The 23,626-nt window shown below is 43.6% G+C and overlaps 1 protein-coding gene across 3 annotated transcripts in view; it reads right to left on the bottom strand.

The window, feature by feature from the left end:
• Positions 1-22,669, bottom strand: part of TMEM45A (transmembrane protein 45A) — a 75,660-nt gene extending 52,991 nt beyond the window's left edge. Inside the window, exons 1-2 of one of the 3 annotated variants that reach the window (XM_081138478.1) lie at positions 22,323-22,652; positions 3,078-3,130 (exon numbers count right to left, since the gene is read on the bottom strand). In XM_081138478.1, coding sequence (XP_080994604.1) covers positions 3,078-3,099 — 22 coding nt within the window. In that variant the 5' untranslated portion in view covers positions 3,100-3,130; positions 22,323-22,652. Of the gene's footprint in view, positions 1-3,077; positions 3,131-22,322 lie in introns of all 3 variants that reach the window. The other 2 variants (XM_081138479.1, XM_081138480.1) reach the window with 2 other exon arrangements.
• Between the last annotated feature and the right edge of the window lie 957 nt (positions 22,670-23,626).

The following is a 23,626-nucleotide window of genomic DNA, read 5'->3' as shown; positions in this document are numbered from 1 at the left end:
GGTACTGGGAAAGTAGGACAGAAACATGCAAAAGAATGAAACTCAACCAGGATTTGACACTATCCACAAAAATCAACTCCAAATGGATTAAAGATGTGAAAATAAAACCTGAAACCATGTAACTCCTAAAAGAAAACATAGGTAGTAAGCTCCTTGACATCTTGGCAATGATTCTTTTGGATATGATACCAAAAGCACAGACAACAAAATAAATAATAAACAAGTGGGACTACATCAAACTAAAAAGCTTCTGCACAGCCAAGGAATCCATCAACTAGCACCTTAACACAGCCCCAAAGGAAAAGCCAAAAATCACATTCTGTGCTCCCAAACAAGTCTTGTTTTCATGAGCCAAAAATGGCGAGGTCCTAGTGAATCAACAGGAGGGAGGTGGGGAGGCAGCAGGCACTTTTTGGTCATCACAAGAGGCACTGTCTGGAAATTGTGTCCAGTAAACCGCAGGGAGTTCTCTTGGTACCTCAGTGGATGCCAGCTACGTTCCAGCCGGCTGAGTCATCCTATGGCTCTAGCCCAGGAAAGAGCCTCCCTGAAATACCTGCCAAATTCCACAGTCACTTGTGAGATGTAGGTCACCCTCTGCAGGACTACATCACAGCCCTAAAGGGCAACAGCTACAGCTGTAGAGGCTTCCTCAGGTGCCATGATTTTTTTCTTGTTGCACCATCATGTGCTCACTCTGTTGCTCTCCTCTGAAATCCCTCCAGTTTATCCCAATTTCAAGAGTTCTATTTGCCATCCTCTGTAACAAGACATGTGCTAAAACATTGTTCTTCTTGAGGCCTCGTCAACAGAAGACAAGAACAAGCTTCAACTTTCCCCCAAAGAACATCCCTCAAGTGCATCCTCCTAAAAAGGCCTGTGTCTCCCATGCTAAGGCGATGAACACACCTGAACCTGGGAGCACCCCTTCTCAGGACCAGGCACATTTCCACCACCAGATGGGAAAGGAAGTTGTAACAGACTCTGTTATACCCCAACAAAGGTTGGAGACAAACCCATCTGGGGGGGCCATCCCATCTTGTTTGCATGCCAGCCCAATCCAAAAGAATTTAACGTTGCTTACAAATATTAACAGAATTGGCAACATAATAGAGATAAATCAGAAAAATAGGAAGTAGAGGGGCTCGGATCTTCTGAGTTGGAAGTGAGGAAAGATTGACAACAATTTAATGATCTTTAACTTCGCCTTTCCCACCTCATTTTTTCCCTTCCTTACTGGTTCTTAGTGATTCCAGCTCTCTTATCAAAGTAACCAAAGATCCCCACATTGCTGAATTCAATGTCCAATTCTGCTCCTCAGCTTACTGGAGCCACTAGCACAATTTCACAGAGCTGATCCCGGCCTCCTCCCTGGAAAATATTGCCCCCTTGTTTTTCTTCACTGGCCCTTCCTTCTCTGATTACTTCTAATCTCTCAGCTTCTTAAAATTGGAATATCCTAGAGCCCAGTTTTTAAAGCTCTTTTCTATCTATCCTCAGCACTGGGAGATTTCATCTTATTTCATGGTGCTAACTACTATGCCACATGCTCACTACTCATAAAATTTAATTTTTAGCCCAGACTTCTCCCCTAAACTCTAGACTCCCATTCCACCTGCCCACTTAGCATCTCCACTCAGATATTTAACATACATCTCAAAATCAAAACTGTCCAAAACAGAACTCCTGACATCCTAGACCAGATATGCTCTACCTGCAGTTTTCCCCATTTAATGACGACATCTTCCCTGTTATTCAGATAAAAAATCTTAGAGTCTTCCTGATTCCTCTCTTTTGCTCACTTTCCACATCCAATCCATCAGAAAATCCTATTGGCTCTACCTCTGAAATATGCCCAGGGTCTGACCCCTTCTCACCAACCCCTACCCTACCCCCACTACCACTATGGTACAAGCCTGAGTTATTACAATGGTCTCCTAACTGGACTCCCTGCTTCTGCCTTTGCTCCTTCAGACTATTCTCAGTACAGGAGCTAGTGCTATCCTGTTGAAGCATAAGTCAGAACAAAGTCCTCAGAAGGCCTATGTGGCCCTACATGACGTAGCCCCTGGCACGGGTCCAGCCTTTTCCCCTCATACTCTCCTCTCCAGCACTCCCTACCAGCCACCCTGACCTCCCTGCTTTTTCTTGAACAGACCAGGCTCCCCTCCACCTTTGGGCCTTTGTACTCACTTGAAATTCACTTCCCCTTTATCTCCTCTAAGCCCTTGCTCAAATATTTTCTCAACTTGAGGCCTGGCCCTGTCAACTCTATTTAAAACTGCAAACTACCTCAACACCCTATCCCCCTTTCCTGCTTTATTTTCCCCACAATGCGTCCCCTTCTAATACACTATACAATTTACTGGCTTATTTTGTTAATTGCATCTCACCTCATTAGAATGAAAGTTCTATGAATGCAGATTTTTTTTTTTTTTTTTACTGCTTAATCTCTGGCTTTTAAAACTGTGCCTGGCATGTAGTAAATGGTTCAGTACCTAAGGGCTGGATGGAGGGATGGATGGAAAAAATGAGTGGCAAAAACATGCTTCAATTGCCAGATTCCTGAAGGTCCCAGAGGAGGAAAATGTCACAAATCAAGTGAAGTAGAATTCAGCATTGAAGACACATAACTTCCCACATCTACTCTGCCTATTTAACTACAATGCTAGATACTAACATAAAGTGAAATGTCCACAGAATCATTAGAATCAGGCTAGTCTTAGCTGTGGCTCAATCAAATAAACAGTCTGGGGAAACACTCATGATTAGAGGAGTCAAGAATGGCAGGCCATGACTCCAATGGTAGGGAAGGGGGCTAGGGGAAGAGTTGACAAACTAAAGGTAACCAACTTTTGCTGAGTCTCTATCATCAAACAGACACTGCACTCTGCTCTTTGTTAATATTATCTCATTATTAGCCCCATTTCATAAATTAAAACACTGAAGTTCAGATAGATTGTTATTTGTATGAAAACAGATACACAGTAGAGCCAGGATTCAAACTAGGTCTATATGAATAAAAAAAGTTCTTGCTCTTCCCACAGTGAAGGTTACTCTAGAAGTGATCAACTGACCTTGGACTCCCTTCCTAGTCATTCTTCAATCTTGGTCTCAGTAGATCAAGAACCTAGAATTGGGGCAGAAGGAATAAGAAAAAAAAGAAACTAAAACTGAGATTTTTGTTTTTTTAGCTAATGCTGAAAATTATCCAACAGAATAAAAATAATCAATAGGCTGAAACCTGAAAAGTTTCAGTCACTTTTACTATATATACCCCCCACATGCATACCAAAAGCAACCAGTGGGGGGGAAAAAACAGTATTAAAACTTACCACACTTTTACCTTCACACAAATCTCTCATGGGTCAAAAGTACTGAAGATGTGCTGCTCGGTAGCTGACAATCCTGGCAGATGCTGCTTAATGCTCAAGAAACACAAGCTTATTGCACCAGCATCAGCCTTGCAACAGCCCCAGAGAAATCTCTTTTCTTCCTCCCACTCACACGTTTCTTCCTGCCAATGGCCTCCACCTCCACCCAACTTACAGAAACCTGGCCCACAACACCCTGCAATTAATGTCATGAGACATACAGATCTGATTGTCAACCTTGGGATGCTTACCAGACAGAAGACACTGTCCCTTGCAATCAGGGAGGGGCTACTGAGTCACTGTCAACAGGTGTTTTTCTAATATCTACAAAGTATTCACACTCATTTATTCTCCCTCTCACCAAGTCTACCTCCTAATTAGTAGTTTGTAGAAATTGTTCAATCAACCAGCTCAGGTGTCCCATGTGTAAGGGCAGTAAAATGAAAAGGCTCCCACAGGAATGGGCTCAACAATGACTTTCCTTCTCTTGCCTGGGCCACCCTACCAAGCCAACCAGGTCACACCCACTACCACCCAAGGAGGGTGGGTAAGTGCTCCAGTCTCCATCCCTCACTTGAGCTGCACCTATGAAAATTAGGAAAGCTCAGGGATAAATATTCTCAATCATTTGCTGGTGCCAGCATTTGGACTCATCAGTCAATAAGGATATTTCTTAGTTCTTGCTTAAAAAATAAGGCCTACCACATGTTGACAAGACCCGAATTACCCTTTTAATTATAGGCTCTGAATCAGTATGGAAATGGTTCTAGAAGGGGAAAAGAGACCTCTGAAAACCTCCTATTAAAAGAGTTTAAACAGCCCTGGACAGTGTGGCTCAGGTGTTTCAGCATCGTCCCATGCTCCGAGAGGTCACCAGTTTGATTTCTGGGCACATGCCCAGGTTGGAGGCTCCATCCCCAGTATGGGGCACGCCAGAGGAAGCCGATCAATGTTACCCTCTCACATTGATGTTTCTCTCTCTTTCTCCCTCCCTTCCTCTCTCTCTAAAATCAATAATAAAATCATATTTTTTTTAAAAAAAGAATTTAAACATTAAATCAATTAAGATAAGGGAATGGGCAGCAGTTTCATTAGGTGCTCCTCTGGATACACAAACTTGGAGGAAGGTGGTGAATTAAACACTAAATTTTATGTTCTCACTCTTGTTACACTTGGGTGGCCCCACAAGAGTAGAGGCAGAACTAGCTACATGATTTGTAGAGCCCAGAACAAAATCAAAATGTGGGGCACCTAGTTTGTCAATTGTTGAGAATTTCAAAACCGTGACATCAGAGCATTAAACCCAGTATGGGCCCTTCCAGAACCGGGCCCTGTGCAGCTATACAGGTTGCACACCCACGAAGCTGGCCTGCAGAGAGGGAATGTTTCCCCTGGGTTGTTGACAAAGACCTGAAGGGAAACTATGGTGAAATTACAGGCTCTCAGTCATCCTCGGCAGAGTGCCCTGCAAAGCTCAGTGATCCTATGAAGGGTCACTCCATGCTGGTATCACCTGGGGAGAAGAGTCATTTCTCTCATCTGATATAATCCTGAACTGAACTTCCACAAAAGGGCCTGTTCCCCCAGAAAACTCAAAAGCTTTCTGCCCCTGTAATTGGTATCTATCTATCTATCTATCTATCTATCTATCTATCTATCTATCTATCTAAGATTGGGAAAAAACTAACCTAACCAACTGAATTAATCTGGAAAGATCAATCTTGCAAGGGTAGATCCAGTAAGAAATCTGAGTACTTGGTTGCAGACATTTTTCAGTGATTTTGGTTAAAAAAGAGATTTCTCCACCCAATGAAGTTGGAAGGGACTTCTTTGGTCATCAGCTTAGTAACGGTTGGATTATTTAAGAACTAGTTACAAAAAATATAAGACTCAACCCGATGGCTAAGGGGAGTAAACCAATCTTCAAGTAAACGTCCAACAAAATGTTTTGAGAAGATTGGCTCAGTCACTTCTTTCTTTCCCCTTTCTTCTCTTTTGTTTTTTATTCATTGATTTTAGAGAAAGAAAGAGAAAGGCAGAGACGGGGGAGGGATGGATATCAATTTGTTGCTCCACTTTTTTATGCATTCATCTGTTGCTTCTTGTGTGTGCCCTGACCTGGGGTTGAAACTACGGCTTTGGCATATCTGTCAGGAGTTCCAACCAACTGAGCTGCCTGGCTACCATCTCCCCTTCTCTTCTCAGTTGGCCTTTCCCCTTTGTGCTGTTCAGGGCCTCAGTGGGATAACCAGTAGGCTCTACCCTTTCCACCCATCACTACAACCAAGTAAAATTCACTTGTCTATGAACCAAACAGTTCCTCTAACAAATTAATTTTAGGAATATAGTTAATGATGACCAGTGGAGCAGCTCATTTAAACCACAGAATCTTTCAGCAAAGGACACCAAGTAAACAACTGATTTATCCAATTACTAGTATAATGGCCCTTTCCATAAAAATAAAATGCTCCAGTAATGTAAGCTAACATGCTGCCCATCGTTTCTCTAACCGGACTTAGACCACAGAAAAAATATTTGTTCACCTTTATTGCTTTTTTTATTCAACATGGACTCAAAAGTGCCCTCAATGAATTGTTTCTCAAATCATACCCACAGGCAAAAACAAGAAGATGAACTTGGCTTTGGGGATAGTGGAGGAGAGGATATTTCTAAATATCATTTGTTAACTGTTAAAAAAACTAGACAACAGACCCAAAATGGAGTTGCTCATACTAAGCCTCATGTCAGCAAACCAAGACTTAATTACAGTTTTGTCCCTTCAAGAAATAGAATCTTAAACCAGTCAATCAAGAATTGCCTGAATCAGCACTAGTTAGGTCATCTGCCTGATACACCCCTTTCATCCCATAAAGGAAAGTATTTTGTAATAACTAACCACTTTTTTGTCTAATAACTTCCTTTTCCCATTCTCTTCTGCCTATAAAAGTCTTTCATTTTGTAAAGCATCCTTTGTTGGATTGGATGCTGTCCAATTCAAATCAATTTTTGCTCAAATTCTTAAAATTTTTAATATGACAGTTTATCTTTTTTCCCCCTCACCCAAGGACATGCTTTTTACTGATTTATTTATTTATTTATTTATTTATTTATTTATTTTTAGAGAGAGAGAGGAAGGGAGAAAGAGAAACATTCATGTCAGAAAGAAACATCAATTGAGTGTCTCCTGTGTATGCCCCAACTGGGGATCAAACCTGCAGTCCAGGCATGTGCCCTGACCTGGAATCAAACCCATCACCTTTTTGGTGTACAGGGAGGCTCCAACCAACTGAGCCACATTTGCCAGGGCAATATGCGTCAGTTTAACTTTTAACATAACTAAAACATGGAAAAGTAAAATGATTATATGCCAAACAATGAGGAGAAAATGGTACACTTCGAGACTGCAACTTTTCCTGAAAATTTACTTCTCAGGCCTTACCAAGTTCCTAATTAACAATATTCCACCCCCAAATTTGATAATACGTTTTATGATTCAGCACCATCTGTAACTGATAATGCTCTAAAAGGAAAATTCAGAGGCCTAGGTGTGAGAGTCAATGCTGTCTTCCATAAAATGTAGGACCACACTGCCCTGAGGGTAGGAGGGGGTGCTTTTTCAGTGATAGCCCCAATCTTTTGTTTGCACAAGATCTAATTTCATGCCAGAGTGAGGATACCTCAAAATCAAAACATCCTTTCCATTGACTCTTTCCATTCCTAACTTTTCAAAAACTTCTTTCAAAAATTGTGTTATTTTAATTTTTTTTTAAAAGGAAAAAAGATCACTAGAGTGGTATATAAATTCGATTTCCAATCCAAAAAATAAGACCCACAGAAAAGGTGGGGGCGAGGGGAGATAGCTCATTATAGCCTCTTTTGAATCCTATGCACTTTCTGTGAAGATGAGGCCCTGGAGAAAGTTGCTAACAGATGGCAGTCCTGGGCTTGGGGGGAAATGATTGAAAGTAAAGGACGGAGACAAAAGTGGGGAAATGGAAATGAGACTGAAACTGAGACAAAGTGAAAGGCTCCTGCCCCTTTCCAGTTTCATACTGTCAAGTTAATTCTCTTCTTGTGGAAAAAAATCAACTCCCATCAGAGAACCAATCAGAATGTAACCGCTTATCAGGGTGCAGAAAGTTTCATCCACTCACCCCACCCTCTCTCACTCAGTACCACCCTAAAGCATAAATAATTTTAAATAACGCCAAAGGCAGAAGCAGCAGCATTTATCATGGTTAACAAGATGACAATTTGGTTACTACAAGTGTTCTGTGCATGTCTCTCAGACACCATCATCTTTGTCTTGATTGCATCTTCCTGGTGAGCTGGTTGCCTTTGATATCTGGGGAGTACAGAAAGCAGTCCTGAGCTCATCAGACAGAGGCAGCAAGCTCTCACCCATGCTCTCCGAAGCCATGCTCTCCGAAGCAATCTCTCGGCTTGCTCACACGCACTCTCTCTCTCCCCCTGTTTTCCATTGAAAAAGACCAGAGAGGAATAGAACCTCTTTCCATCAATGCTAAGTTGAAGGAAATTAAAGTGATAAAATTATCTCCATCTACCATCCAGTCTTGCTGTTTATTGTTACTATTATTATTATCATTACTATTAAATACTGCAAGTGGATCTGCCATGGGAAACAGCATGGTGCCTATGAAAATACTCACAGCATCCATTTCTACATCCCAGGTATAGTTACCCAATCCATAGTACAATCATCAATGGGAATAAAAGTAAAGTTCTCCAAGACTTCTGAACAAAAGCCTCCTTTCAAGGTGAAAAAAGTGACTTCAAGACCACTCTTTTAAAAGACAAACTGACTTCCAGTTTCCCAAAGACTGATGCTTTAGGCTCAATGCCCCAAAGAAAGTAAAATCTCTGTCAAATGATACTAATGACAACTTATTGTTATCTTCAGGTAGGAGCTTCCCCAAGAACTGATCTGGGCTATAACATGTTAAGAAACAGTTTTCCAGCATCCAAGAGATTTATAAGTTGTATGAAGAAAAGCCATATATCTGCACAGGCAGAATGGGAAAGAATGTCGAAGTGCTTAGCACGAGCCAAACTGAAGAAAACTTGTTTGTCTTAGCAACAGAACATCAAAATAGAGGTATCCAGAAACAGGGTGTCAGACTGAACTTCAGGGTGGTGATGCTGCAGAGAAACATGCTTGGTGACCAAATTAAAACCTGTCCCATCCTCAGAGGGACAATAGACAGCCCAGGCTCAAAGCTTGGAGCTCAGTTATGGACCTCCAGAGGTTTAAGCCTGTGCATGACCCCAGAGCACCCCTCCCTGACCCAACCTTGAACCTCTGGTAATGAAATCAAGCTCTGACTCTTCAGCCTGGGTCACAGTCCTGACAGGACTTTGCTGACTTGACTTCTTATATGTTCCCATTGGTTTCAAAGGCTTCTGGTTCTAGACCCTAGCTTAGCCTGCTCCCTTAGACCTGTCAGCAGATCCTGGCCTCCTTGGGTTGGCCCTTACTACTCTCTAAGGCCTTTGATTCTGAGTTATCTATTGACCTCAGAAAATTAGCCCCACCTCACCCTCTGACCCATTACCCCTACTCACTGCTCCAACCCTTAGTATACATGATGCCCTGGACCAACATTACTCTCAGCTGAGTTTCCTTTACCATAATCCATTGAGGAGGTTGGAATGATAAACATAGGAAAAGTATTTTTAAAAACCAGTAACAGACATCCAAGGGGAATTGCCAAAAGCCAAGGTAAGTATCAACACATACCATGGTTTGGCCAACTCTGCCTTGTTATGTACAAAACATTACACTGAAACCTCGACTGTTTGACTTTTTAATGGTACAAAATGTGCACAGAAGTACACCTCCAGGACAGTCAGGGATAGTGCATTTCCATTTTAAACACAACAATCTGACTATTCTAGGGCACCAGACATTGTGAATGTTACCTTTTGGGGCACTGGATATTTTTTTATTGCTATAAATATTCTTGAGCTCCTTCTGGGGTAAGTGACTTGGAAGTAGTTTGATATATTTTGGTATTTTTTTTTATGACTTGTTAGGCATGTCTGGAGCAGGGCTCAGTGTAGGGCTAATTATTCTTGACCACTGAGGCAAGACCTTCCTAACTGTTCTACCCGATACCCCATGAATTATGAGTTTTCCAGTCCAGTTGTACAGAACAGGCAATATTCCAGGCCCTGTGAGGGCAGGGCATTGTTCCCTACTCCCTCCTGGCCCCCTCCCCCCTTGAGCCTCATCCCCCCACCCCACCCCCCAACTTCCCAGTAGTTTTCTCACACACATGTGCCCATCAAGACTTTGCTGAATACTTGAGAAGACTTTCTGCAGATCTGTGGGCCCCTCTCCCCATGCTGCTCTCTCATTGCTGGTACCCTATTCTATGGACTTGGGCCCCCTCGGTTTTCCCGGGCTCTTAGCACCATCTCCTCAACTCAGGCAGTCTGCATTCCACCTGGGCTGCCCTCCCTAGGTTCAGCCTGGAAACTCTCCACTCAGCAAACTGGAGCGGTCTTAGTGCTCCCCACTTTTGTTTCCTGTCTCTTAGATGTGATTGCTCTTCATTGCCTGAAAGCCAGTGTTTCAAAAATTGTTGTTTCATATATTTTATCGATATTTTTGGTTATTTCAGGCAAAAGGGTAAATCCAGCCCTGCCTACTCTATCTTGGGCACAAATAGAAATTCTTTAAAATTCAATCAACTTTGTGCCCAATACCGATATTATCACTACACAGAAAGAATACCACTCTAACCTGTGTTTTTCAAGGGAAAGGTCTTGAGCCACCTACCTCAGAATCACCCGGATGCTTACTAAAAATGCACATGCCTGCATCACATCCCCAGATCTACTGAACATAAATTTCTTGCCACTAAAATTTGAGAACGTTGCCATTACCATGACAATTCATTAACAAGAGACAGTAAAATCCTCTTCTGGAAGTTGGGAAACCACTAGAGCAGGGAATGGATTAAAAATTCAAGAAGAATATTGGGTGGTCAGCCTGAAATGAGGTTGACCCCCGGATGACCTTCTGACACCTGTTCCAGCTGTAAAAGAGTGCTTCCTAGAAACCATGACTCTCTGCGGCTAAACAAAACACTTCGGATCCAGGTACTTTGTTCCCATTCATTGCAATGATAGTGCACCATTTGGAGATTGGAAAGCAAGGGTAAAATGGGGAAAGAATCTTGGCTCTTTCCACACAAGACACCCTCCGATGGCAAGCACCAAGGGCCACAGCCAAAACAGCCTGGAAACTGTTTTGCCAAGATGTGTGTTTTCCCCTCATCTCCCCACTAATAAATTCTTATCAGCAGTAACAACAATCACAATATCAAATATTTTTTCCCCCAATCTCAAGAGCAATTGGAATGACTTCTCCACCCCCTTGGCTCACAACAATCTCATTTTCTGGGGAACAAAACAGACAGCCTATAAAACACGTATAAGGTGTGAACAGAACACAGACATCTTTAGGCCAAATCCATCAAAGAAGAAGTAGTGGGAAGTTTCTTTTTCCTTTCTTTCTTTCTTTTTTTTTTGAGAGTACGTTTATTAAAGCTGAGGACAGTGAAACAAGGAAGGGCTTAGGACGGAAGAAGCAATGGGAGAAAGTCTAGGTGGGGCTGTTTCGACTCATTTAGAAATCAGAGAAACGGAGCCATGAAGACAGGTTCAGGGGGTTAGCCCTGGACAAGCTACCGCTACCCATGGCTCCCCTGGTTGCAAGTCTTATGGGGTCCCTTAGAGTTTAAGAGATGCACCCTGAGAGGGAAGAAGAGGGGGGAGGAAAATGTGCCAGAGCAGGCCTGGGAAGTCTCTTACTACTAGAGAAAGTGATGGAAGCACTTGTCCACACTTGAGCTAGTAGATGAAAGAACAAAACAAAGTGTATCTCACATCCCAAATCATTATGTGTCCTCTATTTAAACCTACTTTTTTATCCAAAGTCTGACTATATTTCATTAGCTTTGGGGGAAGAGTTGGCAAGGTGGAGATGGGGGTGGGCCAATATAGGCAGAGCCAAATTACCTAGGACCTTCTGGGCAATGGTGAATATCTGAATTTTATTTTAAATGCAATAGGGAATTTAAGCAGAGGAATGATAGAACCTTATGTATATTTTCCCAAAATTATCCTGGTTGCTTTGTGGCAGCAATGAAAGCAAAGAGAGCCCTGGAACAATGCTAGTCATCAAACTGTTTATAGTCTGCAACAAGATAAGTGTAGAAATTGACAGCAAATGTTTAGAAACTTTAAAACATTTGAAAATAATTTGACACTGCTGCAATATCCAACTAGGAGTTTTCATATTTTTACAAACATATCAGGTTACCTTGGACTGTAGGGGAAAAAAAACACCAAAACCAAACAGGTCCTTTAGCATGGAGAGTTTGACACCTCATTGCCGTAATGCAGGCCAAGGGTGACAGAGTAGGTCAGACACAGAGGAGACAGTGTTTCACCCTCCCATGATCACAAGGCACGGTAAGAAGAACCTGGATAAGGAGGTCAGCGTGCACAGAGATACTGTTACCTCTGCACACCTGCACTAAACTCAACTACTTACCAACCCTCTGAACAGTGGCAACCAATGACACTTGCTTCAGTCCTGAGGGGAAGATTACATGGGGCATAAATGCTAAGAGTTCAGGCACTAGAGGGAAGCTATCCTGTGTTTAAATCCTGATTTCACCACTGAGTGACCTTGGACGAGCTACCTCTCTAGGCCTCAGTTACCTCATCTGTATAATGGGAATAATGATAGCCTGCCTCTGTCCCATAAAGTGTCCATAAAGATAAAATGAGAAGAACCCTGAGAAGCGGCTGACACCTGATATTTGTTCCTGTGTCTTTCTGTGAAGAATGAACTTTAAAGGACAATCATGGTTATATAAGCCCTCACCTCCGTGGAGCACATTACAAAGCAATGACGTAGATGGAGAAACTGGGTGTCAGCTCTCCTGAGTACCTGCATAAAGGTCCGGTGCTTCTGGAACTCTGACCCAATTCCCCCCATTCTTCCTCAGCACAACCCCTTTCTCCCCCTTGCTACCCTCTCTTCCTCTGGCATTTAGCCCCAAGTGTCAGCTCTGTCATGATTTTTCCTGTGAGCATTTTTTTTAATGATCTTTTTCTTCCTCACTAACATGTTTAGTATTATTAAATTTTTATTATTTATTAAATACACAGGTCCATAAACTGTCTTAAATGTGGGAGGGAAGAAAGCGGGTAAACAAAGGAGAAACCATTACAGTTTGACTCTATACATTCTGTTTCAATTTTTTTAACAAACATAAATTACTACTTCTTTCATTCTAAAAGCAAAAGGAAGATAAAGAGGGTCAGGAAGGGAGGGAGGGGAAGGGGAAGGAAGGAAAGAAGGAAAGATATCAGCAATCAATGCCCTGTCAACACAGAAATAATCTTCCTTCCTTGGAAACATTAATTATTAAAGCGTAGAAATTCTGAGTAATTCTATGAGAAAAATTAGCACTTTAGACATAATTTTAAAAATGGGAGAAAGAATGATGGGAGAGGAAACAAGATGGTGGTGTAGGTAACAGCTGCACCCGCCGCCTCCCGCAACCACATCAAAATTACAACTAAAGCCCGGCCGGGGTGGCTCAGCGGTTGAGCATCGACCTAGGATCCAGGAGATCAAGGTTCGATTCCCAGTCGGGGCACATGCCCGGGTTGAGGACTCTGTCTCCAATGACTCTCTCATCATTGGTATTTCTCTCTCTCTCTCCCTCTCCTTTCCTCTTTCTCAAATCAGTAAAGATATATAAAAAAAATTACAACTAAAATACAGAACCACCATCACTGGGAGCCTCCTGAAATCCGGCTGAACAGAAGCCCTACAACCAGGGAACTGAAGAAGCACCCAGACCGGTAGGAGGGGCGGAGACGCGGGCGGATCGGGGCTGAATCCCGGAGACGCGGCCAGGGGCCCACGCCCGGTGCCACGGTTGAAACCCGGGAGGGAATCTCGGCGGCGGGGGTTTTCCGGAGGAGCAAGGGGTCCCAGCCCCACAGTAGGCCCCCAGCCCAGGGCTCCAGGGCCGGGAAGAGAAATCCCCACAGCTTCGGGCTCTGAAACCAGTGGGGCCTGTGGCTGAGGGTGGCGGAGGCTGCGGGAGCCCCAGAAGCTTCTCTCAAAGGGCAGCACACGGACTCACTCGGACGCTCCCTCTGAGCCCCAGCACCGGGCAGTGTCGTAAAAGGAACCTGGGACATTTTGGGAGGAACTAACCTGCCTGAAATTGGGGTGAGAAGTGGAGGGGCGGCTTCCTCCCAGGCAGAAGGGCTGGCGGAGGCCATGGCTCTTTGTGGCGAGTCCTCCCCGCACACAGACGGCAGGCAGGCGCCATATTTGAGTCGCCAGCACCTGACTCACACCATTGGCCCCGCCCCGTGATTCCCGGAGGCCCCGCCCCTCCCCACCTGCAGCTCATCCAGGCCATTTCCAGGGGCTTTTCTGTGCAAGTGGCCTCTTGAGCTTCATGCTTAGGACTTTCCTAAAATCTCTCAAACAAGCAGCAGCGTGCCCCGTATGGCTTGATAAGTGGCCCCAGGCCTGGCACTAGTGGCAGCCTGCATTGGCTCATAGCTTGGCCTCTCCTAGACACCTCCAAGCCCAGCACAAGTAGCAGCCAACTAGGGTTTGCTGTGTAGTTCATGCTGGGTGGCCCTGGGCAAGGCACTGGCACAGGCTGACTTCGCACCTCCCAGGAGGCCTCAGAGACAATGCACCTGGTGGTCAGACTTGACCATGCTGGATTACAACCCTACCACATCCACAAGTGACACTCAAGGGGCGCACTTGGTAAACACCAAAGCTCCGCTGAATAAATCCTGCTCCATAGGGGTGTCTCCAGCACAGCAGCTCTCTGGCCATAGTTGCAGCTGGTCCTCATAGCTGATTGGTCTGGGGGTCAGTTCCTTCCAGTGACACCAACAGCAACCGAGGCTCAATTACAACAGGACAGTGCACACAGCCCACACAGGGGAGCACCTAGAAGGCCCAGCTCAGGGGACTGAGGAGGCTAAGCCACTGGACCCTACAGGACATCTATTACACAAAGCCACTCTACCAATTCCAGGAGACATAGCAGCTCTACCTAATACATAGAAACAAACACCTGGAAGCAGCCAAAATCTGGAGGCAAAGAAACAAGTCACAAAGGAAAGAACAGAAGAAATCTCTAGAAGAGGAAATAAATGAAATAGATCCAAGCAAGCTAACAGATACAGAGTTCAGAATTATGGTTATAAGGATGCTCAAGGATATTAGTAAGAATATGATGAAAATAATTGAGAAAATCGATGACATAATAAAGGACCAATTTGAAATGAAGGCTACATGAACCGCAATGAAGAATAATTTACAGGGAATCAATGGTAGAGTAGAGGATGCTGAGAATCAAATCAGCAATTTGGAACATGAGGAAACAAAAAACACCCAACCAGAAGAGCAAAAAGAAAAAAGAATCCAGAAATATGAAGATAGCATAAGGAGCCTCTGGGACAACTTCAAGGGGCCCAACATTCATATTATTGGGGTGCCAGACAGAGAGGAAAGAACAAGAAATTGAAAACCTATTTGAAAAAATAATGACAGAAAACTTCCCCTACTTGGGGAAAGAAATAGACTTACAAGTTCAGGAAGCACAGAGGGTCCCAAACAAGAGGAACCCAAAGAGGCTCACAGCAAGACACATCATAATTAAAATGCCAAAGGTTAAAGACAAAGAGGGAATCTTAAAAGCAGCAAGAGAAAAGCAATTAGTTACCTACAAGGGAGCACCCATACGACTGTCAGCTGATTTCTCAACAGAAACTTTGCAGACCAGAAGGGAGTGGCAAGAAATATTCAAAGTGATGAAAAACATGGAACTACAACCAAGATTACTCTACTCAGCAAAGCTATCATTTAGAACTGAAGGTCAGATAAAGAGCTTCTCAGACAAGGAAAAGCTAAAGTTCATCACCACCAAACCAGTACGACAGGAAATGTTGAAGGGTCTTCTTTAAGAAGAAGCTAATGAACAAAAGAATCTGATGAACTAAATAGATCCAGAGACATTGATGCATGTAACAGACGATCATATTTCAGAGGAAAGAGGGAAGGGGGTGGAGGGTGGGAAGAGATTAACCAAAGAAGTTATATGCATATATGCATAACCCATTGACACAGACAATGACGGGGTGAAGGCCTGGGGAGGGGGTGGGAACTAGGTGGAGGGGGTCAATTGGGGGGGGGGAGAAATGGACACCTGTAATGCTTTCAACAATAAAGATAAATTTTTAAAAAAATGAATCAATATTTTTATGCTATGGCTATATCTCTGCTAATGCTGTTTATATAAAGATAAACATTATAATGATTGATAAGTGAATTGCTTAAATATCCACATGCGAAAGAATAAAGTTGGACCCTTATCTCCATCATATACAAAAATTAACTCAAAATAGATAAAAAATCTGAATGTCAGAACTGAAACAAAGCTCTTAGAAGAAAATCCTCATGATATTTAATTTGGCAAAGATTTTTCGGATGTGTAACACCAAAACCAGAGGCAACAAAAGAAAAAATAAATTGGAGGACATCAAAATAATAAACTTTTGAGCATGGAAGAACACAACTGACAAACTAAAAAGGCAACCCAGGTAATGAAAGAAAAGATCTGCACGTCCTATGCCTAGGAAGTAGTTAATATCGAGAATGTATAAATAACTCCTACAACTCCATTACAAAAACAAAAATCAGAATAAACAATCTGACTTAAGAATGAGCAAAGAACTTGAGTAGACATTTCTCCACAGGAGGTGTGCAAATGCCAATAAGCACTGAAGGAGATGCTCAGCATCATAGTCATCAGGGAAATGCAACTCAAAACCACAAGGAGATATCACTTCACACCCATAAAGACAGCTATTATTGAAACAAAAAACAAAAAACAGAATAGATGTTGGCAAGAGTGTGGAGAAACTGGAACCCTCGTGCATTGCTGGAGGGCATGTAAACTGGTGTGGCTGCCGTGGCAGTTCTTAAAAAACTGAATTACTCTGTGATGCTGAACTCCACTTCTGGGTACACACCCAAAAGAACTGAAAGAAGGAATTCCAACAGTTCTTTGTACACCAGTGTTCATAGCAGCATTACTCACAATAGCCAAAAGATAACATATCAGCCAGGGTTCCCAGAGAACCGTAGGGTACATGAGAAAGAGAGACAGAGAATGAGACTGATTTTATGAATTGGTTCACGTGACTGTAGAGGATTAGACTAGACTTTGGCAAGTCCAAAATCTTCAGGGTAAGCCAGCTGGCTGGAAACCCAGGGAAGAGCGGACGCTGCAGTTCAAGTCCAAAGGCAGTCTGCTGGCAGAATTCCCTCTTCTTCAAGGGAGATCAGTCTTTTTCTATTAAGGCCTTCAAATAATTGGATGAGGCCACCCACATTATGGAAAGTAGTTTATTTTACTCAAAGTCTAGTAATTTAAATGTTAATCTCATGGGGGGGGGGGGTGTCACAGGAATATTTAGAATAATATTTGACCAGATATCTGGGTACTGTGGCCTAGCCAAATTGGCACAAAAAAATTAACCACCACAGATGGAAACAAACCAGATGTCCACCAGAAGATGACTCGATAAACAAAACGTGGTATATACATACAATCGAATATTATTTGGCCTTAAAAAGTACAGCCAAATACCGAATAATGAGGTCTCCATCAATGAGGAACCACATATATGACAGTGGTCCCATAAGAATTAAATGGGTTATAAGCAAAAAGTTTGTGATGTTGAAAGAAAGGGCTGGGCCCAACTAAGTTGTTGGGCTTCCTGCCAGCTCTGGGTGGATTAAATAGAGGAGTAGACTCAGCATGCCTTCAGTCCACCCTCTGCGCACCCTGTGGCTGTGGCCTAGAGTTGGTGAGGGAGCAAGAGGAGAGAGCTAAGGATGAGGGGAGACCCTGCACGCACATGTACACCTGCACACGGTGCCCACACTTACCTCCCTTCCTCAGTTTCTCCTTACCTCTCTTTCCTGCCAGGCCTGTTCCTCTCTCCCTCCTTCTTTCCCTCCATCTCCTCCCCCTTTCCCTTTTATTATTTCCTGTCTCAAGCTTTATCTTTCTGGCTCTCTTCTGATCTCTGCTCTCCCTTTCTCACCCTTTCTGTTCCTTCTCTCTCACATCCCCCCATCCCTCCTCCTGAGCTCCGATGGAGCCTCCCTACACAGCCTTACTCCTGCCCTGCCCCCATATCTGTGTGCACGTGTGTGAGCTCACCTATATGAACACACACCACACTCACACATATGCACACACACTTTATCTTTTGCATCGTATTTTTTACTGTACCTTGTCTATGTGTAGATACCCAAATACTTACCTGTGTGTTACAGTTGCCTGCAGTATCCAGTACAGCAGCACGCTGTACAGGCGTGTGGCCTGGGAGAAATAGGCTACACCATACAGCCTAGGTGTGCAGTGGGCTGCCATCCAGGTTGTGTAAGTGCACTCTATGATGCTTGCACAAGAACAAAATTGCCTAAGGATGCATTTCCCAGGATGTATCCCCATCATCAAGCAGCAGCACATGACTAATAAAATTCTGGCACATGATACAATATAGACGAACCTTGAAAACCTTATGCTAAGTGAAATAAGCCAGTTATAAAAGAGCAAATAGTGTATAACTCCAGTTCTATGAGGCACCTAGAGGAGTCAGATTCATAGAGATAGAAAGTAGAATGGTGGTTATCAGAGACTGACAGCAAGGGTAATAAAGAGTTATTATTTAATGGGTATGGAGTGTCAGTTTGATGAAAAAGTTATGAAGACGGGATAGTGGTAATGGCTGCACAGCAATGTGAATGCACTTAATGCCACTGAACTATACAATTAGATACGGGCAAGATGGCAAATGCTGTCCTATTTTGCCACAATAAAAAAAATGAAGTACTTACATGTACAACCTTTACTAAGATTCAGACCCTATGCTAAATGACTTAAATTGATTTTTTTTCATTTAATGCCTATTGATAACCCCATTTTGCAGGTAAAAAGCCTCCTAGAAAAAGTGACTTGCTCCAGGTACACTAGTGAGAAGCAGAGCTGGGACTGAAGAAACCTTCAGTCTGACTCCAGTCTATGTGCTTAGTCAGTGTGTTATACTACAAAGAGTCACTGCATTAAGGTAATGAGATAAAAAGCAAATTACAATATTTTTCTAATGATATTTTAAGTTGAATTAATACCTTAAAATTTTAAATAATGAATTCTCAAAATGATGTGAAATCCAGATCAGGTATTATTAATAATGGGACACCTGAAATTGCCTTACACTGACCTTCCCCTTGAAGTTCTTAACCCAAAACCACAGCATCTCCAGAAATCAGACAAGAAGCCAGAATGCCCAAGAAATAGGGGTAGAATGTGAACCTGGAATTGCCCCATTTTTCCATAAGCCTTGGAACATTTCTTAGTTTCCCTATTTTTAAAAAATAAAAATACTGCAGTCCCATTTATATACATATATATATATTTAAATATATCTTTATTGATTTCAGAGAGAGGAAAGGAGAGGGAGAGAGAGAGATAGAAACATAAATGATGAGAGTCATTGATCAGCTGCCTCCTGCACACCCCCAACTGGGGATCGAGCCCACAACCCAGGCATGTGCCCTGACCAGGAATCAAACCCTGATCGCCTGGATCCTAGGTCGATGTTCAACCGCTGAGCCACACCCGGCCAGGCCCCATTTATATTTTTAAATTTCATTTAGCTCTATACCTATGAGTGACCTGTTAGAGAAGGACTGGGAGGATACTGACCAAACTATTAACAAAGGTTACCTCTGAAGAGAGTAGTAGTGTGGGAAGAAAGTAGTAAATAAAGGGGAAACCATTACTTTTGACTTTTATATACTGTTTCAGTTTTTCAAAGAAGACAATCATCCAAGCGACATCTAGTCCAGGACTATAGTGGTTCTGTTGAAATAAGATGAAAAGACGGAGTGCTTGTCTACAATGAGGCCTGTGTAATAAATAGATAAAACGTCTCCTGTCTCCCTGTGCAGCACATCCCATGAACAAGACTCCTGATGGTATTCTGGCCCCTCCAGGGAAATTTTACCAACTTGATTCTCTGAATGTTCCCTGCCCCTTCAATGATCCTTCTTCCAGGGACTTCTTGACTACCACAACCACAAAGGAGAAGAGAGCCCAGCTGTATTAAACCTAAGCCAGTATAGACCAGTGGTTAAGTCCTGGGCTCTGGTGTTACACTGTCTGAGTCTGCATCTGCCATTTGTTCACTGTGTGACTTTGGGCAAGTGTCTTAATCTGCCCGTGCCTCTTTCTCCTCAGCTATTAAATACCAACCCTCGGAGGGTTGTTGAGAGGCTTACGTAAGCTAGGACATGTAAAGCATTTAGAGCAATGTCTGCCATGTGTTAACTGGTCAGAAAATGTCAGCCATAGATGAATCAAATTGCCACCTGCAAGCAACAGACTGTCCCAGGGGCGGTTGGGGAGAGGAATAAAAGATCATCCAAGGGAGAAGGGACCCTAGAGATAATTTTACAGATGATGGCACAGAGAGGGCCATGATGGTTCAGTGTCATGCCTGAGGTCACACAGCACCAGGGCCACACTTAGGTTCGCTCAGACATAGCTCAATGCCTGGGAGGAAGAGAAAGCAAGAGATCTCCAAACGGACTCTCCACTTAGGTGCATCTTACAAGTCTTCATCCACTTCAGTAACTGTGCATTATAAAGTGATAAGTATTAGCATGTGAATAGACAATTCTCTCAGCTATTGTATGTGCGTTTAGGGGCAGAGGAGAGGTGCAATCATGTCAAAGACTTTAGGGTGTGGCCTGTTTCTGAGAAGCAGCCTGGGTAATAGCCCAGAATGCCCGACCACTTCAGCAGAGCTCCAAGACAGCCGCCACAGAGTGAGTCCAAAAAGGTGGAGTCCAAAGTCACTGGTCCATCCTGCCCCAGAGCCTGCAGGCCCTGAAGGTAGGTCACAGAAGCAATCGAGCAGAAAGGGAGGGTATGCTGGGCAAAAGGTGGAGACCAGACTCCAGAGACGGATCATTCTAGAAGCACTTCCACTATGTAACTGCTGCAAGTTCCGCTTGCCATCCCCCACCAGTCTACCTCCCAAGCCTCTCCTTCCCCATCAGGCTCTCCATGCCATCCTCCCACCTCTCCCACCTTTCCAACCTTTCTGTTCACTAACCCCTCACAGGTTGCCTGCATGACAATTCAGTGTCCACATAGAGCCACACTTTCCAGCCTCGGTGCTTTGCCCAAGCTTTCTCTTCCTCCTAAAATGCCTGCCACCTGCTGTTGTTCTATGAGCCCTTTCCTCTCAATTAAAATTATTGGGTAAAAATTTTTCCCAGAAATGCCAACCTTTCCACGAAGCCATCCTACAATAAGAAGTCATCATTCCATCCTCTGCCCTCCCAGAACCTTCTAGATCTTTCTAAGGCACTTGATAAGTTCTACCTCACTTCCCTCTCAAGACTCTCTCTCCTTTACAGCCTTTTACAGTGCATCACTAACAAGGGGTCAGCGCTACTAGTTGCTAGTGCAGGGGTCAGAATGGTGGCTGGGGAAACTGATGTGCAGCAGGGGGAGCTGGGAAGGAAGGCAAGGAAGAGTGAGCACAACAGCAAAGACTTACTATGTGGAGAACTATTCTGTGTTTAACACATTAACTCAATTAGTCCTCAAGACAACCCCCGGAGGTAGGTGCTATGATCTCCTCATTACAGAGGCAGAAACTGAGGCACAGATGGGCTGACTAACTTGCCCAAGGTCAAAGAGTGGGGTTGTGAATTGAATCAGGGCAGCTGGCTCTTTATATTGTTTCTCTGCCACACTGTTTCTTCTAACCATGCATCCCTGGAAACCACTTCAACTGTTCCACCCATCGTAGGCATTGCCTTTTTGAATCAAAAACATGCTCTGCAACTTGCAATTATAGCACCAAATTCCCACCTACTGTTTTCTAAGCCAGAAATTAAAGATCAATTCTGGCCAGATCTGCCATAATAGTAAATAACATATGGCAAGGTCTCAAATCCAAAACATTGCTTAAAGAGAGAGAATTATAGATGTTTGGAATGGAATGGACCTCAGGCCATTTACCTAGCTCAAGATTTGCCATCATTTCCATCTTGAAATACATATATACCAGAACCATCCACAAGCATACACATCTAATGATCCGTCTGAATATTATTTTGATAGAATTATGGGGTTAATATACAATTATAGCATAAAGCTATTGATACACACAGTTGTCTGTCACATGTTTAAGATGTTCTTTTAATAATCATAAAGGAATCTGGATAGGAGAATAAAGAAAAGATACATTTGGGTTACAATTACATTTAAACGTAAGTGAAACAGCAATTACCTATATCATTGAGGTTTTAAATAATCTAATATTAAACATCCTATTAACAGAAGCAAAAGTTTTGTTAATTCTGAATAAGCCAGATAATTTTCTCAATCTTCTATCAAGACGGTCAGGGAGAGGAAGATGTACAAAGATTTCAGCTTTACAAATGTATAGTCTATTTGCACAGGAAGAAAATAGAAAAATAAATTTATCAGTAGATTCAACTTTGAAGTTAGGAGAGGTTTACAACAGGATACTAGTTAAATTTCTGTTCCAGGAAATTTAAAAATAGCATACAGATGGCCAAAAAGTTAAATTAAATTAAAACCTTAGCAAAGCAGAAGAAAAAGAAGCCAAGGCCCGTGCAGTTTGTGGCAGCAAGCGATATTTTTTTCTTTCCCTGAAGAGAAGACTGACTAGTGAGAACAGCAGAAAGACTCAGCATTGAGATCACAGCGGGAGAAACAAGATATCCAGCACGTATCCAAAACTTACCCAATTCGGTCTGTTTACTCAACACTTTATTTTCCCCACTTTGCCAGTTTAAATCAGACAGCGGCTGGGCTTTTGTTGTTGCTGTTTCTGTCCTTTTGATCCCAGAGCCCCATGAAAATTAAACTATGTGTTGGATGGGATCTGGCCGCGTCTCGCATTAGCGGGGGGAGGAAAAGTTTTAAACTTGGATCCTTGGTTGCTTCTCTGGGAAAATGAATAATTAATAGGTGGCTAGAAGGAGAGGACGTGGGGGACGTGCTCAGCTGAAGTCGGGCCCGCGGAGGGGCCGCACAGCTCCTCGGCGCAGCTGTCCAGATGTGCCTCATCTGGTTTCCCCCGCGGGGCACGAATCTCGGCTGCCGCGGCTACCCCGAGCTGCAACTCATTGGCGGCCGCGGCTCCTCCTTGCCTCCTATTGGCCGGTCGGCCCGCCACTCGGGCAGGCCTGGGGCCCGCCCCCGCCCGCCGGGCTCCTTGCTGCTTGCAGCCTCCCCGGGAAACTGGAAGTGCTGCGCGGGCGCTGATGTGGCACTCGGCTCGGTGGCTGGCGGACCGAGGGGGGCCCGGGGCGGAGAGGTGGCTCCTCCGCACCCAGGCCCATGCTATGCCCATCCTTTTAGGCAGTTAGGCCGGTTGAAACAGGATGGTTTCAATCTGTTCTTGGGATTAAATTAAGGCGCGCTCCGCGATCGCTTTAGTCCCCTGCATTGCCCAGGGGAAGGGACTGGGGTTCCGAGATGCCCACGCCCCAAAGGGCCTTCGGGCCAGGTCAGGGATTCATTCTCTCCACTCTCTCCAGGGAACAAATTATAAAATCCAAGAACCTGTCCCTTGAGGATAGTGTTCTTTTGTTGGCAGAAAAGCCCTGATGAGTCCTTTGAAGTCGTTCTTAACCGGTAGGTGGTTTTTTTCCCTGCGGAGAGAAGGCCAGGGTGGGTTACAGGAGTGCTTTGGGTGCTTTGGTGTTTTTGTTGCTGGGTGGTGGAAAAAAGAAATGTTGCTTGGTTCTATGAGAAATTGGACAGGACTACCCCTAGCAATGCTTTGATTTTGGGGAAATCGTGGAAGGGTTGACTGGTTGGTTGATTAGTTGGTGGGGGATGAGGGCGGGGTGAGATTTGCAAATCAATTGCCGTTATAACTCAGATGTTGGCAGAAATGTGACCTCATTGAAATATTAAGATGGCAAGAGCCACACTCACTGGGCCACACACATTGAAAGGTGCCAGGTTCTGTACTAAACAGCTTGACCCGCATTATCATGTTTAATTTTTTTTTAAATATATCTTTATTGATTTCAGAGA

Source organism: Miniopterus schreibersii (assembly GCF_964146895.1).
Source record: "Miniopterus schreibersii genome assembly, chromosome: 5".
NCBI classification, from domain to species: Eukaryota; Metazoa; Chordata; class Mammalia; order Chiroptera; family Miniopteridae; genus Miniopterus; species Miniopterus schreibersii.
Note: the sequence above shows the minus strand (reverse complement) of the source record. Positions and strands in the feature narration are given on the sequence as shown.